The 17,642-nt window shown below is 41.2% G+C and overlaps 2 protein-coding genes and 1 long non-coding RNA gene across 10 annotated transcripts in view; 1 reads left to right on the forward strand and 2 right to left on the reverse strand.

Moving 5' to 3' along the window:
* disc1 (disrupted in schizophrenia 1) overlaps positions 1 to 17,642 on the forward strand; it is a 59,764-nt gene that overhangs the window by 7,551 nt on the left and 34,571 nt on the right. For all 6 annotated transcript variants that reach the window (XR_002291885.2, XR_002291886.2, XR_002291887.2 and 3 more), the window contains exons 2-7: positions 1 to 869; positions 1,915 to 1,984; positions 3,564 to 3,720; positions 4,794 to 4,884; positions 5,845 to 6,077; positions 13,082 to 13,136. Coding sequence is in view for 3 of the 6 variants with exons in the window: in XM_020709770.2 (XP_020565429.1) it covers positions 1 to 869; positions 1,915 to 1,984; positions 3,564 to 3,720; positions 4,794 to 4,884; positions 5,845 to 6,077; positions 13,082 to 13,136 (1,475 nt within the window). In the remaining 3 variants the exon portion in view is untranslated. The remainder of the gene's footprint in view (positions 870 to 1,914; positions 1,985 to 3,563; positions 3,721 to 4,793; positions 4,885 to 5,844; positions 6,078 to 13,081; positions 13,137 to 17,642) is intronic.
* LOC110016555 overlaps positions 776 to 17,642 on the reverse strand; it is a 27,623-nt gene continuing 10,756 nt past the window's right edge. The window contains exons 2-3 of the long non-coding RNA XR_002291888.1: positions 3,630 to 3,725; positions 776 to 859 (exon numbers count right to left, since the gene is read on the reverse strand). This is a non-coding gene — a long non-coding RNA (uncharacterized LOC110016555). The remainder of the gene's footprint in view (positions 860 to 3,629; positions 3,726 to 17,642) is intronic.
* LOC105357363 overlaps positions 13,626 to 17,642 on the reverse strand; it is a 4,545-nt gene continuing 528 nt past the window's right edge. The window contains exons 2-4 of one of the 3 annotated variants that reach the window (XM_023963345.1): positions 15,311 to 17,217; positions 14,055 to 14,113; positions 13,626 to 13,962 (exon numbers count right to left, since the gene is read on the reverse strand). In XM_023963345.1, coding sequence (XP_023819113.1) covers positions 14,108 to 14,113; positions 15,311 to 17,206 — 1,902 coding nt within the window. In that variant the 5' untranslated portion in view covers positions 17,207 to 17,217 and the 3' untranslated portion in view covers positions 13,626 to 13,962; positions 14,055 to 14,107. Of the gene's footprint in view, positions 13,963 to 14,046; positions 17,218 to 17,642 lie in introns of all 3 variants that reach the window. The other 2 variants (XM_023963343.1, XM_023963344.1) reach the window with 2 other exon arrangements.

Raw genomic sequence — 17,642 nt, forward strand, 5'->3', positions numbered from 1 at the left:
GTGGCAGAGCGTTGGCGACAGCTGGCAGCTCTGGGCGAAAGAGGCATCACCGAAAGCCAGGCTACATGAGAGGAGAGCAGTCCAGGCTGCTGAGCTCTGCAGGTACCGAGGAGGAAGAGGAGGAGGAGGAGGAGGAGGAGGAAGAGGCGATAAGCGGCTGCTTTGGGAATGGAAACTGTGGATGCAGCACCGCCGTCACCCATGGCCCTCCAGCTCAAAGACTGAGTCCAGCTCCTGCTTTAATGGTTAATAAACCAACGGGTTTGAGGAGTGAGGGCGTCCTCGGCCCGGCTGCAGACATCCATCCTGCTCCAGCAACATCCAACCATCTGGGTCTGACCTCAGAGCCTCATGATGAGCTCAGCTTAAGGCTGAGGCCGGCTCCCCAGACCTCAGCAGAAGACTCTTTCACGTCCAGTTTCAGTTTCATTCAGCAATCGCTCAGCTCCAGTCAGAGGACCGGTTCTTCAGCTGCACCACTACAGGAACCAGAACCACCTACCAAAGCCCCCGAAGGACCACAACCCAAACCTGACTCCCAGCAGAACTTCTTAAAGCTCTCGCTTCCTGTCCACTCTTCACCCGGCCACGCACAGAAGGAGGACCTGCCGTCAGGAGGGAGGCTCTGGCGGGAAAGTCAGTGTTACGGTAAAGAGGAGACCTCCCACCTTCTGGACTGCGAGCCCCGTCCTCTGGACGTGGAGGTCACCTCCTCGCTGTCGGTGGATTCAGACACGGCCTCAGCCTCCTCTTTCACCTCCGGTTACGAGAGCGCCACAGCGGGCTTGGAGTCGGGCTGGGACGGCGTGGTGAAGAAGTACGAGGGCGTGCTGCAGGCCTGCCTCCGAAACAACCGCGCCTACACAAAGGTGGGCATAGCGGATCCTCTTGAGGGGGGCAGAGACTTCAAACACATTCACTTTAAAGTGCTGTCATTGCTGAGGGAGAACTCATGTTCTGTAGACTGTTTCAGATCATTAAATCAAATAAATCATGGCGCTAAAGTGCGCTAAAGAGAAAAAGCAATTACATTTAAAGCCGCGAGTGGTGTAGTATGGTTTAGCCCTCCCTCATTGGCTGAGTGGCTGCTACAAGCCCCTCCCTCTCCTTTCATGCCTCTGCCAGCCTAGTCAAACTTGCATGTGAGAAGAAGAAAAAAGCACTTTTTTTCAAAAATGGCGGCTTTTCTATTTGTTTCATCTCCATAGCAACCATTTAGTTATTTGATCGTCCGGGGGGGAGGAACAGGTCGATGTGCATTTTAGAAGGATCGCTAAAAGTAAATTTTTGGGTTTCCTTGGCAACAGAGGTATTTTGTTAGCCACGCCCACATTCCTGATATGTTTGTATCGTATGTCATATAGTTTTGTTCAGCTCAGCGAAAACTTTTCTTCAAAGATGCAGTAAATAGGAAAAATTGCAGAAACAATCTGGTCCTTCAGTCCAGAACGGCTGTGGGACGCAGATAGTTAAAGTTTTGAATCTTTCGGTCCGTGATGGCTCAGGTCAGATGGATGTGAAGGTCATGACAACATTTAGAAACAACCACCTTAAATATCTTGTTCAAAGCTAAGCCCGACAGGAAATGGAATGATGAGCAACAAAGGTCATGGTCTGGCTTTCAAAATAAAACACAAACGTTTATAAAATTAAAGGTTTGGACCATTTGTCATTAATTAAACACATTTAAGTTATTTTCAAAATCTGTGTTAAAAACTGGAAGAAAGTTAAAAAAAAAATCACACTTTTGATTTAAAAAAAAAGAGAATGGAGCAGAGCATAAAGTTATGTTCATAAGTTAAAATCTCCAAAAGCAGCAGAACTTTCTGACAGAATGACGGTCATTGTACTTGTCCCGTTCCCTGTGGGCGGCGTCCTGTGGGCTGATGTCTCCGTCTCTTCTCTCCGCCTCAGATCGAGTCCATGATGTTGAAGCTGCAGAGGCTCCAGCAGAAAGCCGTTCTGGACGACGACTACGACGCAGGTGAACGCCAAACACAACGTTTTAACCCTCTGAATCAAGCGTTTTATGAGGAACGTTTTGCTTGCATGCCATTATTTCACCATTGCGTGTGTTTATAGATTTTCCCATTAAAGTTGTCGGAGTGGAAGGAAGTGTTTGCAGAGCGATTATGACAGAAATCCCAGCTGTCAAAGGACCGTCAAGATTCAAACATTCATCTGTTTAACACTCGTGATCTTTGGGCTCTACTGCGTTATTTAACAACATGGCACAATCCAAACATGTTACATATGATAAAAGACCTGCAGCTAAAAACGGTTTTTGAACCAACCTCACTGAGGCTTGCAGGCGTTTGTTTGAACGGGTCGTCTGAGGCCACGTGTCACTCCGGGTCAGGTCAGGACTGTGACTGGGTCAGAGCAACACTTTGATCCGGAGCGCTGTCATGATCCACTTCCAGCCAAACATCAGTCTCTAAATGGTTTTTGTTTACAATAAAATGGAGGGGTCATGTGGTTTGCCCATGTTATAAAACTTCCTCCACTGTGCTTAATAACACTTTATGTCAGGGGTTTTCCTAAAATGAAGTTTTGGATTTTTCTAAATGTTTATGTGGATTATGACCAAATGTCTCTGCACCTTTAAAAACCCACATTTATCTAAATTCTCTTCAAGATAAAAGCCTTTGGCTGTAAATTTCAAAGCGTGGTTCTGTGGCTGGACAGAACCTGCTGGAACCAGCCGGCTGTCTTGATGCTTTTAGCAAGTAAATAATTGTAAAAATAGAAAACTACAGATGAGCAAATATGAAAACATTTGATCCGACTTTGGTTGTTGGTCATACAAACCTGGATTTTATTGTTAATTCTGCAGGGATGGTTCTGGTTTACAGAAACAACTGTTGCATTATGGGAATTCTTTTCATAATTAAATGAAAACAAATAGCATTTCTGCAATAGACAAAGGCTTATTCTCTTTAGAGAGCAAAAAACATGTTAGCAAATGCTTTGTTGTTTTCTGCCTAACATCTTTATACATATATAGACATAATATATAGATATATTTCCATATTCTTATTATTTTTGTGATGAAACTGTTTCTTTAAACTAGTTTCTAAACCTGTTAAAGCCAAATGTTCAACTTGACAAATGACAAGAAGAAGCAAAGTCCAGAAAAAGACGCTTGGTTCAGGACCCCCGTTTGGCCCCCATGTTTGTCGGGGACAGGCAGAGAGCCGTTTATTTTCAGAGGAGGATGCACTTCTGACCCATTTCATGGGTCTTGTGACAGAAATAACATTGCATGCATTTGCTGCAACTATTCCTCAGTTTTTACTGTCGAACAAACATGTTTCTGAGCGAAAGGTTCATCTAAATGTAAAAACGGCTTTCTAAAACATTAAAACGTTTATTTTTCTTCTTTGATCTTCTTTATAAAAGGACAGATGATCAAAATTCTGGTTTTAGTCAGTTTTAGTCATTTTTGAGAGCCAATAAATGCAGGCCTCATAAGATTTCATTGTCCGGTTGCACGGACTGTTTCGACTTCAAAAGTTGCAAATGTCGAGTTGACGTGTTGTTTGCTGCTTGTGTGATTTTAGCGGAGCGATTTGGGAAAAAGCTGGAGGAGCTGTGCAGTGAGCGTGCAGCACTGAAGCTGGGCTTACCTTCCAGACAACCCAGTGTGTCCTTGTTCCTGGAGAGGCTCCGCCTGGCGGTTCACAGCGCCCTCCAGAGGACGGACGCTGCGCAGAGCAGGTCAGCTGCAGGAAACAAAGAGAAAGACATCGACTGATTAAAATCTGAATTTCAGACATTTTATCAGACTAAAGCTGCTGTCTGAATAAGTCCAACCTTCGCTACAGTTTGGGGTTCAAATCCCAGCAGGAACTCTCATGTTATTTAGTTTAATTTATAAAAAGGTCCGATAAAAAATGTGTTTTTGAAATTTTGACATGTTCTTGTAGCATTTTTCTGATGATGTACAACATATAAAAAGAAAATGAATCTTAAATGGCGTTTTTAAGTTATTTTTTAATTCAAGTTTTTAAAATTGTGGAGCAGAAGAAGTGTCGTTTGAGTAGCATGCGACTTGTCTATACGTCTTTCTTTGGGTGACAGTAAAGGGGGCGGGGTTGCTCCACAGCAACAGTTCCGCCCACAACTAAGCTTGAATTTCTGATGAACTCCTGCCGCTCTGCAGAAACTATGTCCTAGTAAACAACACAAGTCTTTAGATGTTATGCTAAAAACGTCAAAATCATCATGAAAGACCACTGGGAACAATTTAAAAATAGATCAGAGGAGGATCATAGTGGGACTTTGAGGCGTTAACCTGCCATTGTTAGTTCTGTTTGGCTGTTGTTAAGATGATTTAGCACAAAGATGTGAGGAAAAGCTTTCAGAAATAGATCTGCAGACAGGAAGGATGTCAGGGGCAGCCAGATAGAAGAAAAGAAAACACAAATGATTGAATGAGTTTAAAATAATCCTCTCCACACACACTTTTGTTTTTTAAGTGGTACTCTATTGTCTTAAGAGGCAAAACGTGTTGAGATTGTACAGAAGTTCAGAAAAAAACTGGATCCAAATGTAGAATGTTGACACACTTTACTCATTTTTAGAAAAAAAAAGTCGATTTTCAGCTGTAGTTGGGCCAATCAAAGAGACCTGGCGTGTTTATTGGTGCTTCTGTTTCAATGACCAGAGAAAAATCAACAAAATCAATCTAAGTTTTCATAACAAAAAGTGCAAGTGACTCAAAAATAATCAAGCCTGAATGAAATGTCGTGCCGGCCTGTCCTCTGCATTGAATGTTCTCCTGTTTTCAGGGAGGAGCCTAACGTGGGGGAGGAGTCAGACCCTCAGCAGAGCACAATGCTGCGCAGAGACCGACTGATTCAGGAGAAACGGCAGGTGGAGGTAAAGATCACGACTACAATGAGCAGTTAAAGCTGCGAGTGGCGTTGGACGCACCTCGCCACCCCCTTATTACCCTGAAGCGGCTGCTTCACGCCCCTCACTTTACCCCTCTGCCCCTGCCAGCCTGGTCAGAGCTGCATGCGACAAAGTCATGAATGAAATGGCAGCCTTTCTGTTGGTTTTATCTCCATAGCAACCATTCAATTTTTTAGGCACCTGGTGGTGACGAACAAGTCTACGCCATTTTTAGAAGAATCGACAAAAGTAAAGTTTGGGATTTCCATGGCAACAGAGGTTTTTGTTAACCACGCCCACATTCCCAGTATGGTCATATTGTATGTCGTATCGTTTTGTTCAGTCTAGGCCAAGGATTTTGTTGATTACATTTTCACAATATTACGGTAAAGATTGTGCGAGTAACAGAGCAACAAGAAGTTCTCTTCAATGATACTTGAGAAGTTACGGGCCGATAAATGTAGGGGTCACAGGGGCGTTTTTGGAATAACTCAGACTCCTCCTGAGGTCAAAAGTTAAAAAAAATAGTAGAGTTAACCTGGGGATGGCGTGAAATTTTGTGAAGATTTTTATTTTTACCCAAACTGTAGAAACATGCGAAAATCGCCCACAAATTGGTGCCAAGCTGGCCATCCCATAATAGTTTCAAAACTGAGCCCCGACACGTTTGTTTTGGTTTCATCCGTAAAATCTGAAATATTTATTTTGAGCCCCGAAAGACATTTTGGCCCCATTCTTTTTTTTTTTTAATGGTTTCTCCTGCTGTGATGTCATACTTTTTAGGGGGGGTCACTATGCCCTTAATTGATTTTCAGCGGGTTTAGGCGTGAGAAAACGCTAGGGGGGGTTTTGCAGATTGTCATACACGGATTGATTCGTTTTGTTCAACAAAGCCGTGGAACAAAGTGAAGGAAAAAAGGGTTTGAACCTCCGATGTGACACCAGGGGGAAATGGCCGAGCTGCAGCGGACGCTGGAGGAGCTGAAGGACAGGAGGCGCCGTCTGGAGCAGCAGATCCGGCAGGAGGAGCAGCAGGCGGAGGACGAGGAGCTGCAGGGCTGCGTGCTGAGGAGCTGCACGCCGCCCCAGCTCAGAGACATGAGCAGGACGCTGCAGGACCTCGTCACGTCCGAAAGCCGCGCGCAGATCTGCCTCTCCACGCCACCCTCCACCCTCAGGTCAGAGTCACGTTCCTCCTCCTCCTCCTCCTTTTGCATGAATGCTGCATTCAATAAGGTGGGGGCTGGAGATGTTTGTAAAATGACTTTTGTTTGATTGTTGAAGCTTTATTAACACCAGAGGCTGCGCTCATTATACGGAAAACCCAAAATGTTTCAAGTTTGACTCAAAAGTCAAAGTAAAGACTTGAACTTGAGGAAGGGGGCGGGGCTTAAGGGTAACTACCTCCTTTTCTAATTAAATGTAAAAAAAAACAAATTCCCTAACACAAATTCAGCTTCTTAACTTATTTCTGTAAACAAATGTGAATATAGAAATATTCCACAAGGATTTCTTCTAAAAAAAAAGTTTGCAACATTTTGCATAATAACAGAAAAGCTTGTTTAGCTTATTTAAAGAAGCTTTTACTTTTTTATTTTTATTTTTAGAAAAATGTATTTCCTTCCATCTCATTATTGTCTGTACAGTGAAGATGCTCAGGTTTACTAAATGTATCTCTACTCTAAGGAACTGCAGCTTAAACCAGCAAAATTAGGAAGATGTTTTATTTCTATTCTACATTTCTATAATAAATTTCCTAATAAATCCAGACTCATTCCACGAGAAAAACTCCAGTTTGACTTGAAAACTGAAATGTTTTATTTTGACCAGGGCGGCAGCGATGAATCAAGAAATCAATGATCGAATTGGATTGTTCCGATGAACCAATATCCACCATGAATCGTTTCCTCAACTAGAAATTATGATTTTAATCTTATCGTTAAATTTTGGGATGAGTCCAACGATCAGAAACATTTTTTCATCTCAAATATGAATTTTCTTTTATTATTGATCATTATTTCTTCATGTGGTTACAGTCATTTTTATGTTAAATTCACTATGGAAGCTCTCTGAACATTATAATAACATTTGTTCTAACATCTGTTAGATGTTAACATCTGTTCTAATGAGAGCATTACAAACACAAAGTTGACGATGAAAATCATTTTTTGACCTAAATGTAAAGCACACCAGCCCTTTTACTGAAACAATAGTTTAATTGCTTTCAAAAACTATATGATATATCTTATGATTATTTAAAATAAATAATATTTCAGGGGTTAAATCAATCATAAGCTTAGCTTAGAGACTTTTGATTGAATTCAATGATAATTATTAAGCTATTTGAATAGTTCAACATCCAAACTAGTTAAATGTCAACCTGACACATTTTCATACCTCGGTTACACTAAAACATATTTTAGGGGAACAATGTTTGCACAAATAGCCGTTGCTTCGTGTACGGAACACTTATTTGGCTGGAGTTCTTTAAATTATTAAATTAAAAAAATAAAATAAACAAGAGGATCACAAAAGTAACTTTAAATCACATTTTTTGACTCTTTAAAATACTTTTGGTACTCCTAATGAAGTACTTTGAGAGGCTAATCCTCCCGCACATCAGGGACCACCTTCCCACAGACTTGGACCCCCACCATTTCGCATACTGCAAGAACAGATCCACAGAGGACGCTGTAGCCGTGGCTGTCCACTCCACGCTGAACCACCTGGAGCAGCAGCAGAGCTACGTCCGGATGCTCTTCGTGGATTACAGTTCCGCCTTCAACACAATAATCCCGGACAGACTCTGCGATAAACTGCTCACTCTTGCCCCCCCTCACATGCAATTGGATTAACAACTTCCTCACAAACCGATCCCAGACTGTGAGCCCCCACCTCCACTCCACCCGCACACTGAGCATCGGCGCCCCACAGGGCTGTGTGCCGAGCCCCCTGCTGTACTGCCTCTACATTCATGACTGCAGTCCAGCCCACGACAACAACAGCATCGCCAAGTTTGCTGACGACACCACGGTGGTCGGACTCATCCCCAGGGGGGACGAGTCTGAGACAACCTGGTCCTCAGACAACAACCTCACCCTGAACACCAGCAAAACCAGGGAGATCATCGTCGACTTCAGGAAGCATGGCGCGGACCCAGCCCCCCTCACTATTAACGGGGAGCACGTGGAGAGGGTCCACACCTTTAAGTTCCTCAGCATCACCATCTCTGCCGACCTCTCCTGGACAGCCAACACCACTGCCATCACGAAGAAGGCTCAGCAGCGTCTGCACTTCCTGAGGGTCCTCAGGAAGAACAACATCAGCACCAACCTGCTGCTGACCTTCTACCATCATCCATCCAGATCTGCTTACTTTCTGCATAACAGTTTGGTTCTGCAGCTGCACAGTCACGGATAAGGAGAGACTGCAGAGAGTCGTGGAGACGGCTCAGAAGATCATAGCCCCCCCCCACCTGACGGACATCTACTCCGCGCGCTGCATCACTAGGACTCACAACATCATCAAGGACAGTTCACACCCCGGCTCAGACCTGTTCCACCTGCTGCCCTCTGGGAGGCGCTACAGAGGCATCAGAAGCACAACAAAGACTCAAAAACAGCTTCTTTCCAAAGGCAATAACCAAAATGCACAGATAAAATCCATACTTCTGTCCACTTACTCTGTCCACAGCATCAACACTCTACCTCATTGCTACCTCTTGCACATCTGACATGTTTACACACAAATTTTGCACACTAATTTTGGACATTCTTCTTTACAGTTTATATTTGTACACTTGTATTTACTGATCTGTTTGTTTGATAATACATTTCGTTGTTCCTTGCTATTCTTGCACTGTAATGGTGATGCTTCAATCTCATTGTACAACGGACAACGACAATAAAGCAAATCTAATCTAAAGTAAACTTTCATTAAGGTCATGAGGGACAAATAGGTGTTGTCTAATGATAAAACATAGTTATTAGATTGAATTATCTTTTCCAAAAGGTATTTATATTACTGTGTTAAAGTCTTATTTTATTAAAGTTATGACGGCTTCTGATTTTAACAACCATGTTTTCAGTGGAGCATGAAGTAAGTAGAGCAAAAGGTGAAATACCTTTAGTCACCAGGTGGGGGTGCTATAGAGCTGTGATCGCCTAAGAGCGTTGAAGTTGAAGAGAGGATATTTGAGTTAGAAGGATGCAGTAGCGGTTTTAGGCACGGGCCATACGGGCGATCGCCCGGGGCGGAAAAATGACGGAGGGGCGGCGCCAGCGGCTCAGCTCTTGTAAAATACTTTATGCATCACTATTGGTTTACTTATATCACAGAGTTTGTAACAGCCTGAAACCTGGCGGAGCCCCCGCCCCGCAGCTGCGCTCTCTCCTGTCTTTGAGAAGTAGACGCAAATGTGTGTGAGAAGGAGAAGGGAGGGGGCGCGGGGTGAAGAAGGAGAAGGGAGGGGGCGCGGGGTGAAGGGTGCAGGCTGAGCTGAGCACGGAGCACAAAACGCATGCGCAAACCTGGCTGGATCTTCTTCCAGGGGGGCAAAGGTCGCGGGCCGCGGCTCAGTGCTTGATGAAAAAATAAAAATAAAAATTGCGCCGCCATGTAGCGAATTGGCGCCCCTGGGTGCAGCTGCACGCGCTCCTGCTGGAAATGTTTGACGAACGGGAGGGGGGGGCTGCGGGTATAAAAAAAGTATAAAAAAATCATGCTTTTTTGGTTATTTCAAATAAAAAATGGGAAAACAAAAAAAAATTCTTCACTTAGATGACAGTTGGTTTAGTCGACAGACTTGATACCTATGTCAGGACATTTATGCTAAATGCAAAAACATCTGAAATATGGAGAAAAAAGGTCAAAGCTGATGCCCAATTTAGAAAGAAAAGAGAAGAAGAGGAGAAAAGAGACAAAGAAAAGGGTATTATCGCATAGCTAGATGCACGTTTTCTAAATTCGAATGCTACCTGCCCAACAACAACAACAACAACGTTGCAGATGAAAAATCTCTTGTTTGGTCTATCATGACCAAAACTGAAGTAGGCCCAAATATTGCAAATAACGTCATTTTTAAGATATTTATTCTTAAATGTTTGCTCTGCCTTAACTTGTAACATTAGTTATGATTCGTGTGTCTGTCTGCTCTGCTGTAACACAAAGTTTTTGTTGTGTTTTATTGTTGTATATTAGTTCATAATGTTAAATAAGCTGTGATGGTAGAATGCTGCTGCTGCTGCTGCTGCTGCTGCTGCTGCTTCTGCTGCTGCTGCTTCTGCTGCTGTTAGCTTTTCAAAACTCCAGTTGATCAAGTCATACCTGAGATCACCAATGTCTCAGGAGCAACTCACTAACCTGCTGTTGTTAGTATCAATCATTCAGGGGGGGAGCAGATTTCATATGATGACGTTATTGACAAGCTTGCATCAGGAAGGCCACAAAGGTTAGGTTTTAGTTAGTGTTTTCTGTTCTTAGTGCCTCAGTTACATTTATTCTAGTGTGTTATTAGTGTGATTTGTAGTTTATAATATTTATTTTAGATTATTTATTTGTGTTTGATTAAATATTTCCCACTGTATTTTCAGTTACAATAAATGGACAAAGTGACTCTATTGGGGGGGGGGGGGGGGGGGGGGCGCCAGAGGAGGGTCTCGCCCGGGGAGTAATTCAGGGTAGAACCGCCACTGGAAGGATGTTCCTTTGTTTTTACAAAACAAAGCTCCACAGTTCACAGTTTATCGAATCAAAACTGTAACTTAATAAAGATCAGAATGTGTTTATTTTTATTTAAAGGTTTGCTGACTTTTAAACATCACTTTCCTCATCAGTTTACCAAAATAACACAAACTGTCTCAGTCAAAGAAGATAGATAAATATCATGGTATTTATGGACGGATGAAGCTGAAGGAAAGGCACGTTTTTCCTCAGGCGATCAAGCGGCCACAAGTGCTTCTGCTTCACGGCGCCTTGGGTCCTCGTCTCACACCTGTTTGAACCTGCTTCGAATTTTAATGCTTTCCCTCAGATGCTAATGATTACTTTGCATCACATCCTCAGAAGTTAATAGCTTCCAGGGGAGCCCCGCTGAACGCCTGTCTTTGGCTCGACACTCGTTAGAGAGACATGGAAATTGTACTTATCGCCTTCCCGGCGGCGTGACCCGCCGTGACTGGCATAATTTGATATCTGACACATTCTCTCCTCGACTGGAACGCAATTATTTCTGCTGCTGATGGAAATGCTGATTTCTGATTGGATGTTCTGCAGGCCAGAAAAACGATCGAGTCTTTTATAGTCACTACTTATTGTGTGTTTTTTATTTTAATTTTAATAGGATTTAATAATAAAAAGAAAGGAATTGATTGTGAGACTTCATGACTTGAAGGGCAGTTTGAATGACCTGTAAACAGAGAAGAGTAGGATTGTCTGAAGGTGACTGTGCTTCTCATCATTGATTTTACGCTTCCTTCACTTTAATTGATTTATATCTGTGTCAGCATCAAAGTGACCTTAATGGTTTGTTTGCATATTTATGTACAAATCCATCAGTAATGTCACAGACTTGAAATAATCAGAGAAACCAGGTAAAGCTTTATGTTTTCTGTTTGGATATTTTTGGTTTCTTTAGTCTTTAATGGTTTCATGTCAGAAATGTTCTCTTGGTTGCTAATATTTTATCACGCATCTTTATCTTTTGCTTCTCCATTTAGGTTAAACTGATGTTTGATCAGCTTTAGAGGAATCTGTTGTCAATTGATATAAATCCGATTAATTCTCTGTCACTACCAGAGAATCACAGAAAAAAACTCATTTATTCAATTTCAAAGATCAAAGTTTATTTATTTAACAAGGCTCATTAAAAACTCTTATGTTTACATTATGTTTACATTTCAACACCATAAATGTCTTATAAAAACGTGCGGTAATAAAAGCTGCTGCTCATCCAGTGATCACGAAAAAAGTCAAATTCTTCTGTCTTCTGCTGCAGCTGGACATATAAAATCATTGAAGAAAAAAGGTTCAGAGCACTGTCTAGTGGGTCTAGATGACCCAACTGTGCCTAGGATAGCACAAGGGCCTTTTGCATTTTGGACATCATATTATTGCACAAATGAAAACTTGTCGTACGTGAACATATGTGGAAAAAACACGGAAAGAACACGTAACTCAACATAGAACATGATCCGTGTGTGATTATTGTGCTGTTTATATGCAATTTATTAGTGATTTGTGCGTCAATTATGCAACGTGAACGTGATATGTGTGCCTTATACGCTATATAAAAGTTAAACATCGGTGGTTCATGTGTGAAAAGTCTGTTAGACATACGTGGAACGGTCCTGGAAAACCACAAATTTACATATGCATCTCACAAAAACCACACACAATTGCATAAGATTTATGTCATAAGTATGTTTAAACTACATCAAATAAAAAATTAGACATATGTGGAACGGTCCTGGAAATCTGCTATTGCCACAATTTTGAACAGCTCAAAACCAAATTCATGCACCAAATGTATGTAGTGGCTGTGCGACTCGGCCTGCAGTAGGATTTTTATTTCAATCACTTTAGCAAGAATACTTCATTGGATCTGTACTTTATACCTTTACTTGAGTAAAGTTGTTTTGAACTCACGAATCGTTTCAAGTGAAGGTTTTTCTCTCGTTCCACTTCTTCTGCATATTTACTTTTAAAAACTTAAAAAGCCCACAGAGTTGGTTTCATAAAAAGTGAAACATTTGAATAAATTCTTACGGTTTTTGCACGGTCTCAAACATTTACTGCAAAACAATTATTTTTCCAGGACAGGAGTGAAGACTTGTTGGATGAAAAAATCTTAAGAAGTTTACTGTTTTGTTTTTATTGCCTTTGAAGAAAAAGTTGTAGCTGTACTAGAAGCAACTTAGAGTCTAAATTAGGGTTAAGGAGAATCGATTTAGTGCGTTTTCATGTAAAGCCCATCGAGACGACTGTTGTTGTGATTTTGGGCTATACAAATAAAATTGAATTGAATTGAATTGAACCCGATGATGTATTTAAAAAACGCCATCTTTAAAAAAAAAACTAGAAGATTCTGAAACTTTGTCTCCCTTTTATCTCCCCGTATTACCACAGAATGATTAATTTTGAAGATTTAAGCAAAAACGATGATTGTTTTGTTCTCCTTCTGCAGACTCCAGGAGCAGGAAGAAGCTCTGAATCTGTCCATCAAGGAAGCCACCGCTAAAGTAAGCCACTGCTGTTTCTCCATCAGCTTTCCTGTGAGCTCAGAATAGACAACTCTAAGTCTGCGTGTCCGTTTCTGCAGTTATAGTCGTTTTCTCTGACAAGCCGGCGATTTCTCCACATCTGAGTTGGAGTCCGGAGCAGCAGGAGACGTTTTTCTGCTTCTCATAAGATAGGGACGTTACTAAAATTTTAAAGTTAACTGGATTTACCTAATTCTTATGTCATTGGAAAGGCCTTAAAGAGAGCTTTCCAATGACATAAAGATCATCCAGATAGCTCAAAGAATGAGAAAGTTATGCCACTTTAAGTCAGCAAATTTTGTCCGAAAATTCTGCCCCAGATAAACAGCAAAATTGTACAATTCGTGTGACCAAAAACAAGGATGAGAGGCTTCAAAGTGTCATAACTTTCTCATTCTTTGTCCGATTGAAGAAAGGGAGGCATCATTACAAAGCTAGTGAAAAGAGCTACAAGAAGGAAACAGCAAATCTTCTGTCAAATCTATATTTATTTCCAAATGATCGCATAAACATAACTTTTCTTCTATTATTTTTAACTTGTCCTGTCCAACAGCTGGGCAGACAGATGAGAGCTGAGGGCCTCTTGTGTTGGACATATTTTACTTTAACAAGAGGGGTTATGAATCTTCAGACAAACCAGAGGTATGTCTGAATAAACCCCCATCTGTAATCTAGGACTAACGTTTTTCATTTTAATAAATTTTAAAAATCTTGGTGTTGGACTGGACGGAAAATGAAAGGAGGAAGAAGAAAGAGAGGGATGTTATTTTCAGCTTGACCAAAATGAAGTACAGGAGCACATAATCTGGAATGATAAAGAACGATACATGAATCACACTGCACCAAACATAAGCAAATATTATAAATTACGAAGAAGTAGATACTATACATATTCACCCCACGTTCCGCAGCGTCTGGTGAGGGGATTAACTTTAGGGTTCCGGTTAGGGCTAGGCCTGTAGAAAACAAAAGAAAAAGGAGAGAGAAAAACAGTGCAGTGTGGGGGGGGGGCATTCAGTGGTCTGAGGGTACAGTCGTGGATAGATTGTAGTGTAGTGCAGATGTGGTGCAATTGGGAGTAAACCCATTGAGTGCTGCAAAATTCAGCTCGAGTCAAGCCTTCTCATCTAAAAGCAGCTAAAACAGGACTGACGTTTACTTTTTCAAGAGAAAACTAAATCTTCACACAAAAAGTCAGCAGCAAGTGCATGTACTGAAACGTCAAAATCAACAGCATCCTCTGATGTTTCATTTTCTCCCCAATAGCTAATCACATATGTTCCACCAGCCTTCTTTTTTAGTTTATGAATTTGACCAAAGTACACAGTTTTTGATAGGGTTTCTTCATCGTACCAAATATGGCAAATCAAACGATCAACCACTTTTCCAGACAGAATGTCCCTTACACCCTGAAGAATAGCTTCTTCAACATGGGGAAAGTCTTTGGAAAGATCCAATTTCGGATTCTTTAGTAATTTCTCCAGCTTTTTTCTATCAAAGGTTGCCTTTTTTTGGGTCTTCAAAGAAATCCTGCGAATAATTTCGTCCCTGATTTCGAAGCATTTCTTTCGACTTACAACACGCTGTTTTCGTGCGATAGAAATTGCAGCTTTAAATAACTTTTCCCTTTTTTCAGTATCAAGGCTGTCAAGATAGTCACAAGTTTTGTTCTTCGTAGCCCTTATCTTTGATGAAATGAAAGAAAGTGTAGCATTTGGAGCACGGCTTTTGGCACTAGAGAACATGCCCATTACTGCCTCAGCATCAATATTGTGGCATCGGGCTGACTTTGTTTCTTTTCTGAGAATGTCAGTAAGGTCCAGACTGAAATAACGACTGTACTGCCTTTCCAGTACTACAACAATCTGTGCCAGACATGCACGCATCATAGTGGCAAAAAGACACCTATCAGCTGGCTCCATCTGGAGCTTCTGCACCAACAAACCCTGTAGTTCCTCGCCGAAGAAGTCCTTTTTCAAAACCAATGTTTCTAAAGGAACCTCCACATAAATCTTGATGGTTTCAATTACTTTTCTGACCGTCTCAATCCCATCAACATGGCTCACAGTTTGAGTACCAGCAGCAGTATAAAATTTTGACATCCAAGGTCCAGACAAGAATATTCCAATTAAACCTAGCACTTGCATTTCTACCTTGCCAGTAGCTGAACCAAAGTCAGACAATATGGCAGACTGCAAACCACCACAGGAAACAGTTCCTGTGGAGAAGAAGTTTAAAAATAAATCATAATGGTACATCAGCTGCTGACAGATGACAAACAAAACATGTAACCTGTTACCCCTGTACCTGGGCAGTAGTCCTTTAGGTAATCCAGACCTTTCTAAAAATGACACAAATCCCCTAGGGTCACCTTTACCATCCTTGTACCTAAATTTGTTGACTGCAAGAACAATGTTTCCAGCAATGCAGTCGTTTCCAAACAGGCTGCCTCTGACTGTCTCAGCATCCTTCAGAGTTGACCTGCATGATCTGGCTATGGTTTCTAACGGGTGCAGATGACAGTTCAATTCATTAAATGACACACCCCATGCCTCCTCTAACTGACAAATAGTGGCATGATTAACCGCAACACGATCAGTCAATGTATTTTTTATATTGGCAATCATAGTTTTCCTGATGTTTTCAAAATTACAATCATAGATTTTAGTGTAAACATCTGCCACTCTACTTAGTGACTCCTGAATATGGAGCTGGTAATCTTCTGCAGTGCCACCAGGCAGGAGGTCAAGGGACATAACTAAACAATCACTGTCACTAGTGAAGTGGATTTCATTTACATGAAGTCCTTCCTGGGTCGTAGCATCAAAACCCAATGTAACGTCTTGGTTGCTCAACAAGAACTCAGCAACCTGAAAATCAGAGACGACACCCAATTCTCTAACCATTTGTTCCACAGTTGCCCGATGAGGTACAGCATCAAGTGTAAAACCCGCCCTTTGTGCAAATTTCTCAATCAGAATGGGGACACTTCTCGTAGGCACATTGTTCAAAATATGATCATAAACAACCATTCTAAGATCAAATGGATAGATTTTACCATCTCTTTCAAAGATTTGACACGGTTTATTTGTCAGCGCCTCAATTCTGTCCTGAAGAATAAGGTTCTCATTTTCTAATTCCCTGATCCGTCGACTCTGTAATTTAACAGTTGCAGCTGCAGTGAAATGCTGGGAATCATCACTTTCACCACAAACCGAAGTTTCAGCAACCCGTTTGCTTTTACGGTATTTCCTTAATTGCAAGTTCTTCTTCTTCTCATAAGATAACCGTTTCCTCAAAGATTCTAATTGTTCCATGTCGGGTCCACTTTTGATCTCCTTTCTCAGCAGACTTATAATGTTATTCTTCTTTGCAATGATTTGTTTTTTACGTTTTACGTCCTGGTTAAGGTATTTTAATTGTTGCACACTGCTTGATTTCAATTTCACCTGCAAAGACTTCACAGACTCACAATATTTTTTTTTCATCTCCGATTTGGTTTTCATTACAAACGCAAGTCTCTTCTTGATTTTTTTGCAACCAGGGGTTAAGGGGGTTCTCTGTGATGTTCTCACAGCAGTTGGCGGAGTGGAGCTAGTACATGGCTCTTCCTCAGCAGTTACCTCAGAAACAGTTAGAGGTGATGAAGGCATTACAGTTGGAGCTAAGACCTCCTCAAACTGAGATGTAGATGGATGAGACAATTTAAATTCATCAGAAACTGATGGGGCCTCAGGTGAAGGCTGAGCTGAGGTGTGGCAAGTAAATTCTTGGTCACACAGATCCTGAAAATGCTGCTTATCACTTTCACGTGTGAAATGTGGGTTTTTTCTTATTGTTTTTTTCAGCAAATAATTAATCTGCCATGGTTTCACTACGACATTTGATCCTAAGATCTTGGATATTTCCTGGATGGTCTGCGTAACTTTACGCTTTTGCTGGAAGAAAATGCTTAACACATGCCCATTCCTCAATGGTGGAGCATCTGGGATGTTGCCATATCTCTCAGTAATGAATTCAACCATTGCCCCAGGCTTCTTTGGAGCCATGCTGAAAAAATCTGAAAGCACAGAAAAGATAAAATATGAATAACCAAGTGGCAGATCCAATTTTACACAGAAATCAAACGAGAAAAAGCATGATGAATTAAGTAAAAAAAAAACTAAAAAAAACTAAATAAAAAAAATGTTTAGTCTGAAGAAATATAAAAATTATAAAAAATAAGTATAAAAATATATAATATTTCTAAAGTTCTTGTTTAGTGTTATTTAAAAAAAAAAAAGACTATACAACGTTTTACTGGCATTTACTCAGTTACATTTGCTCCTGTATGATTGTAAACAATGGTAGAAGCAAATCGCCTTGCTAGAACCGACCACGTGACCACGAGGCTCCAATCTAAACCTCTGTGAAAGCCTAAAAACAATCTACTTAAATCTCAGTAATCCAACGTTAAAATAACATTTAACTGTTGTTAATTCGTAG

This window comes from Oryzias latipes, chromosome 15, assembly GCF_002234675.1.
Source record: "Oryzias latipes chromosome 15, ASM223467v1".
Classification (NCBI taxonomy): Eukaryota; Metazoa; Chordata; class Actinopteri; order Beloniformes; family Adrianichthyidae; genus Oryzias; species Oryzias latipes.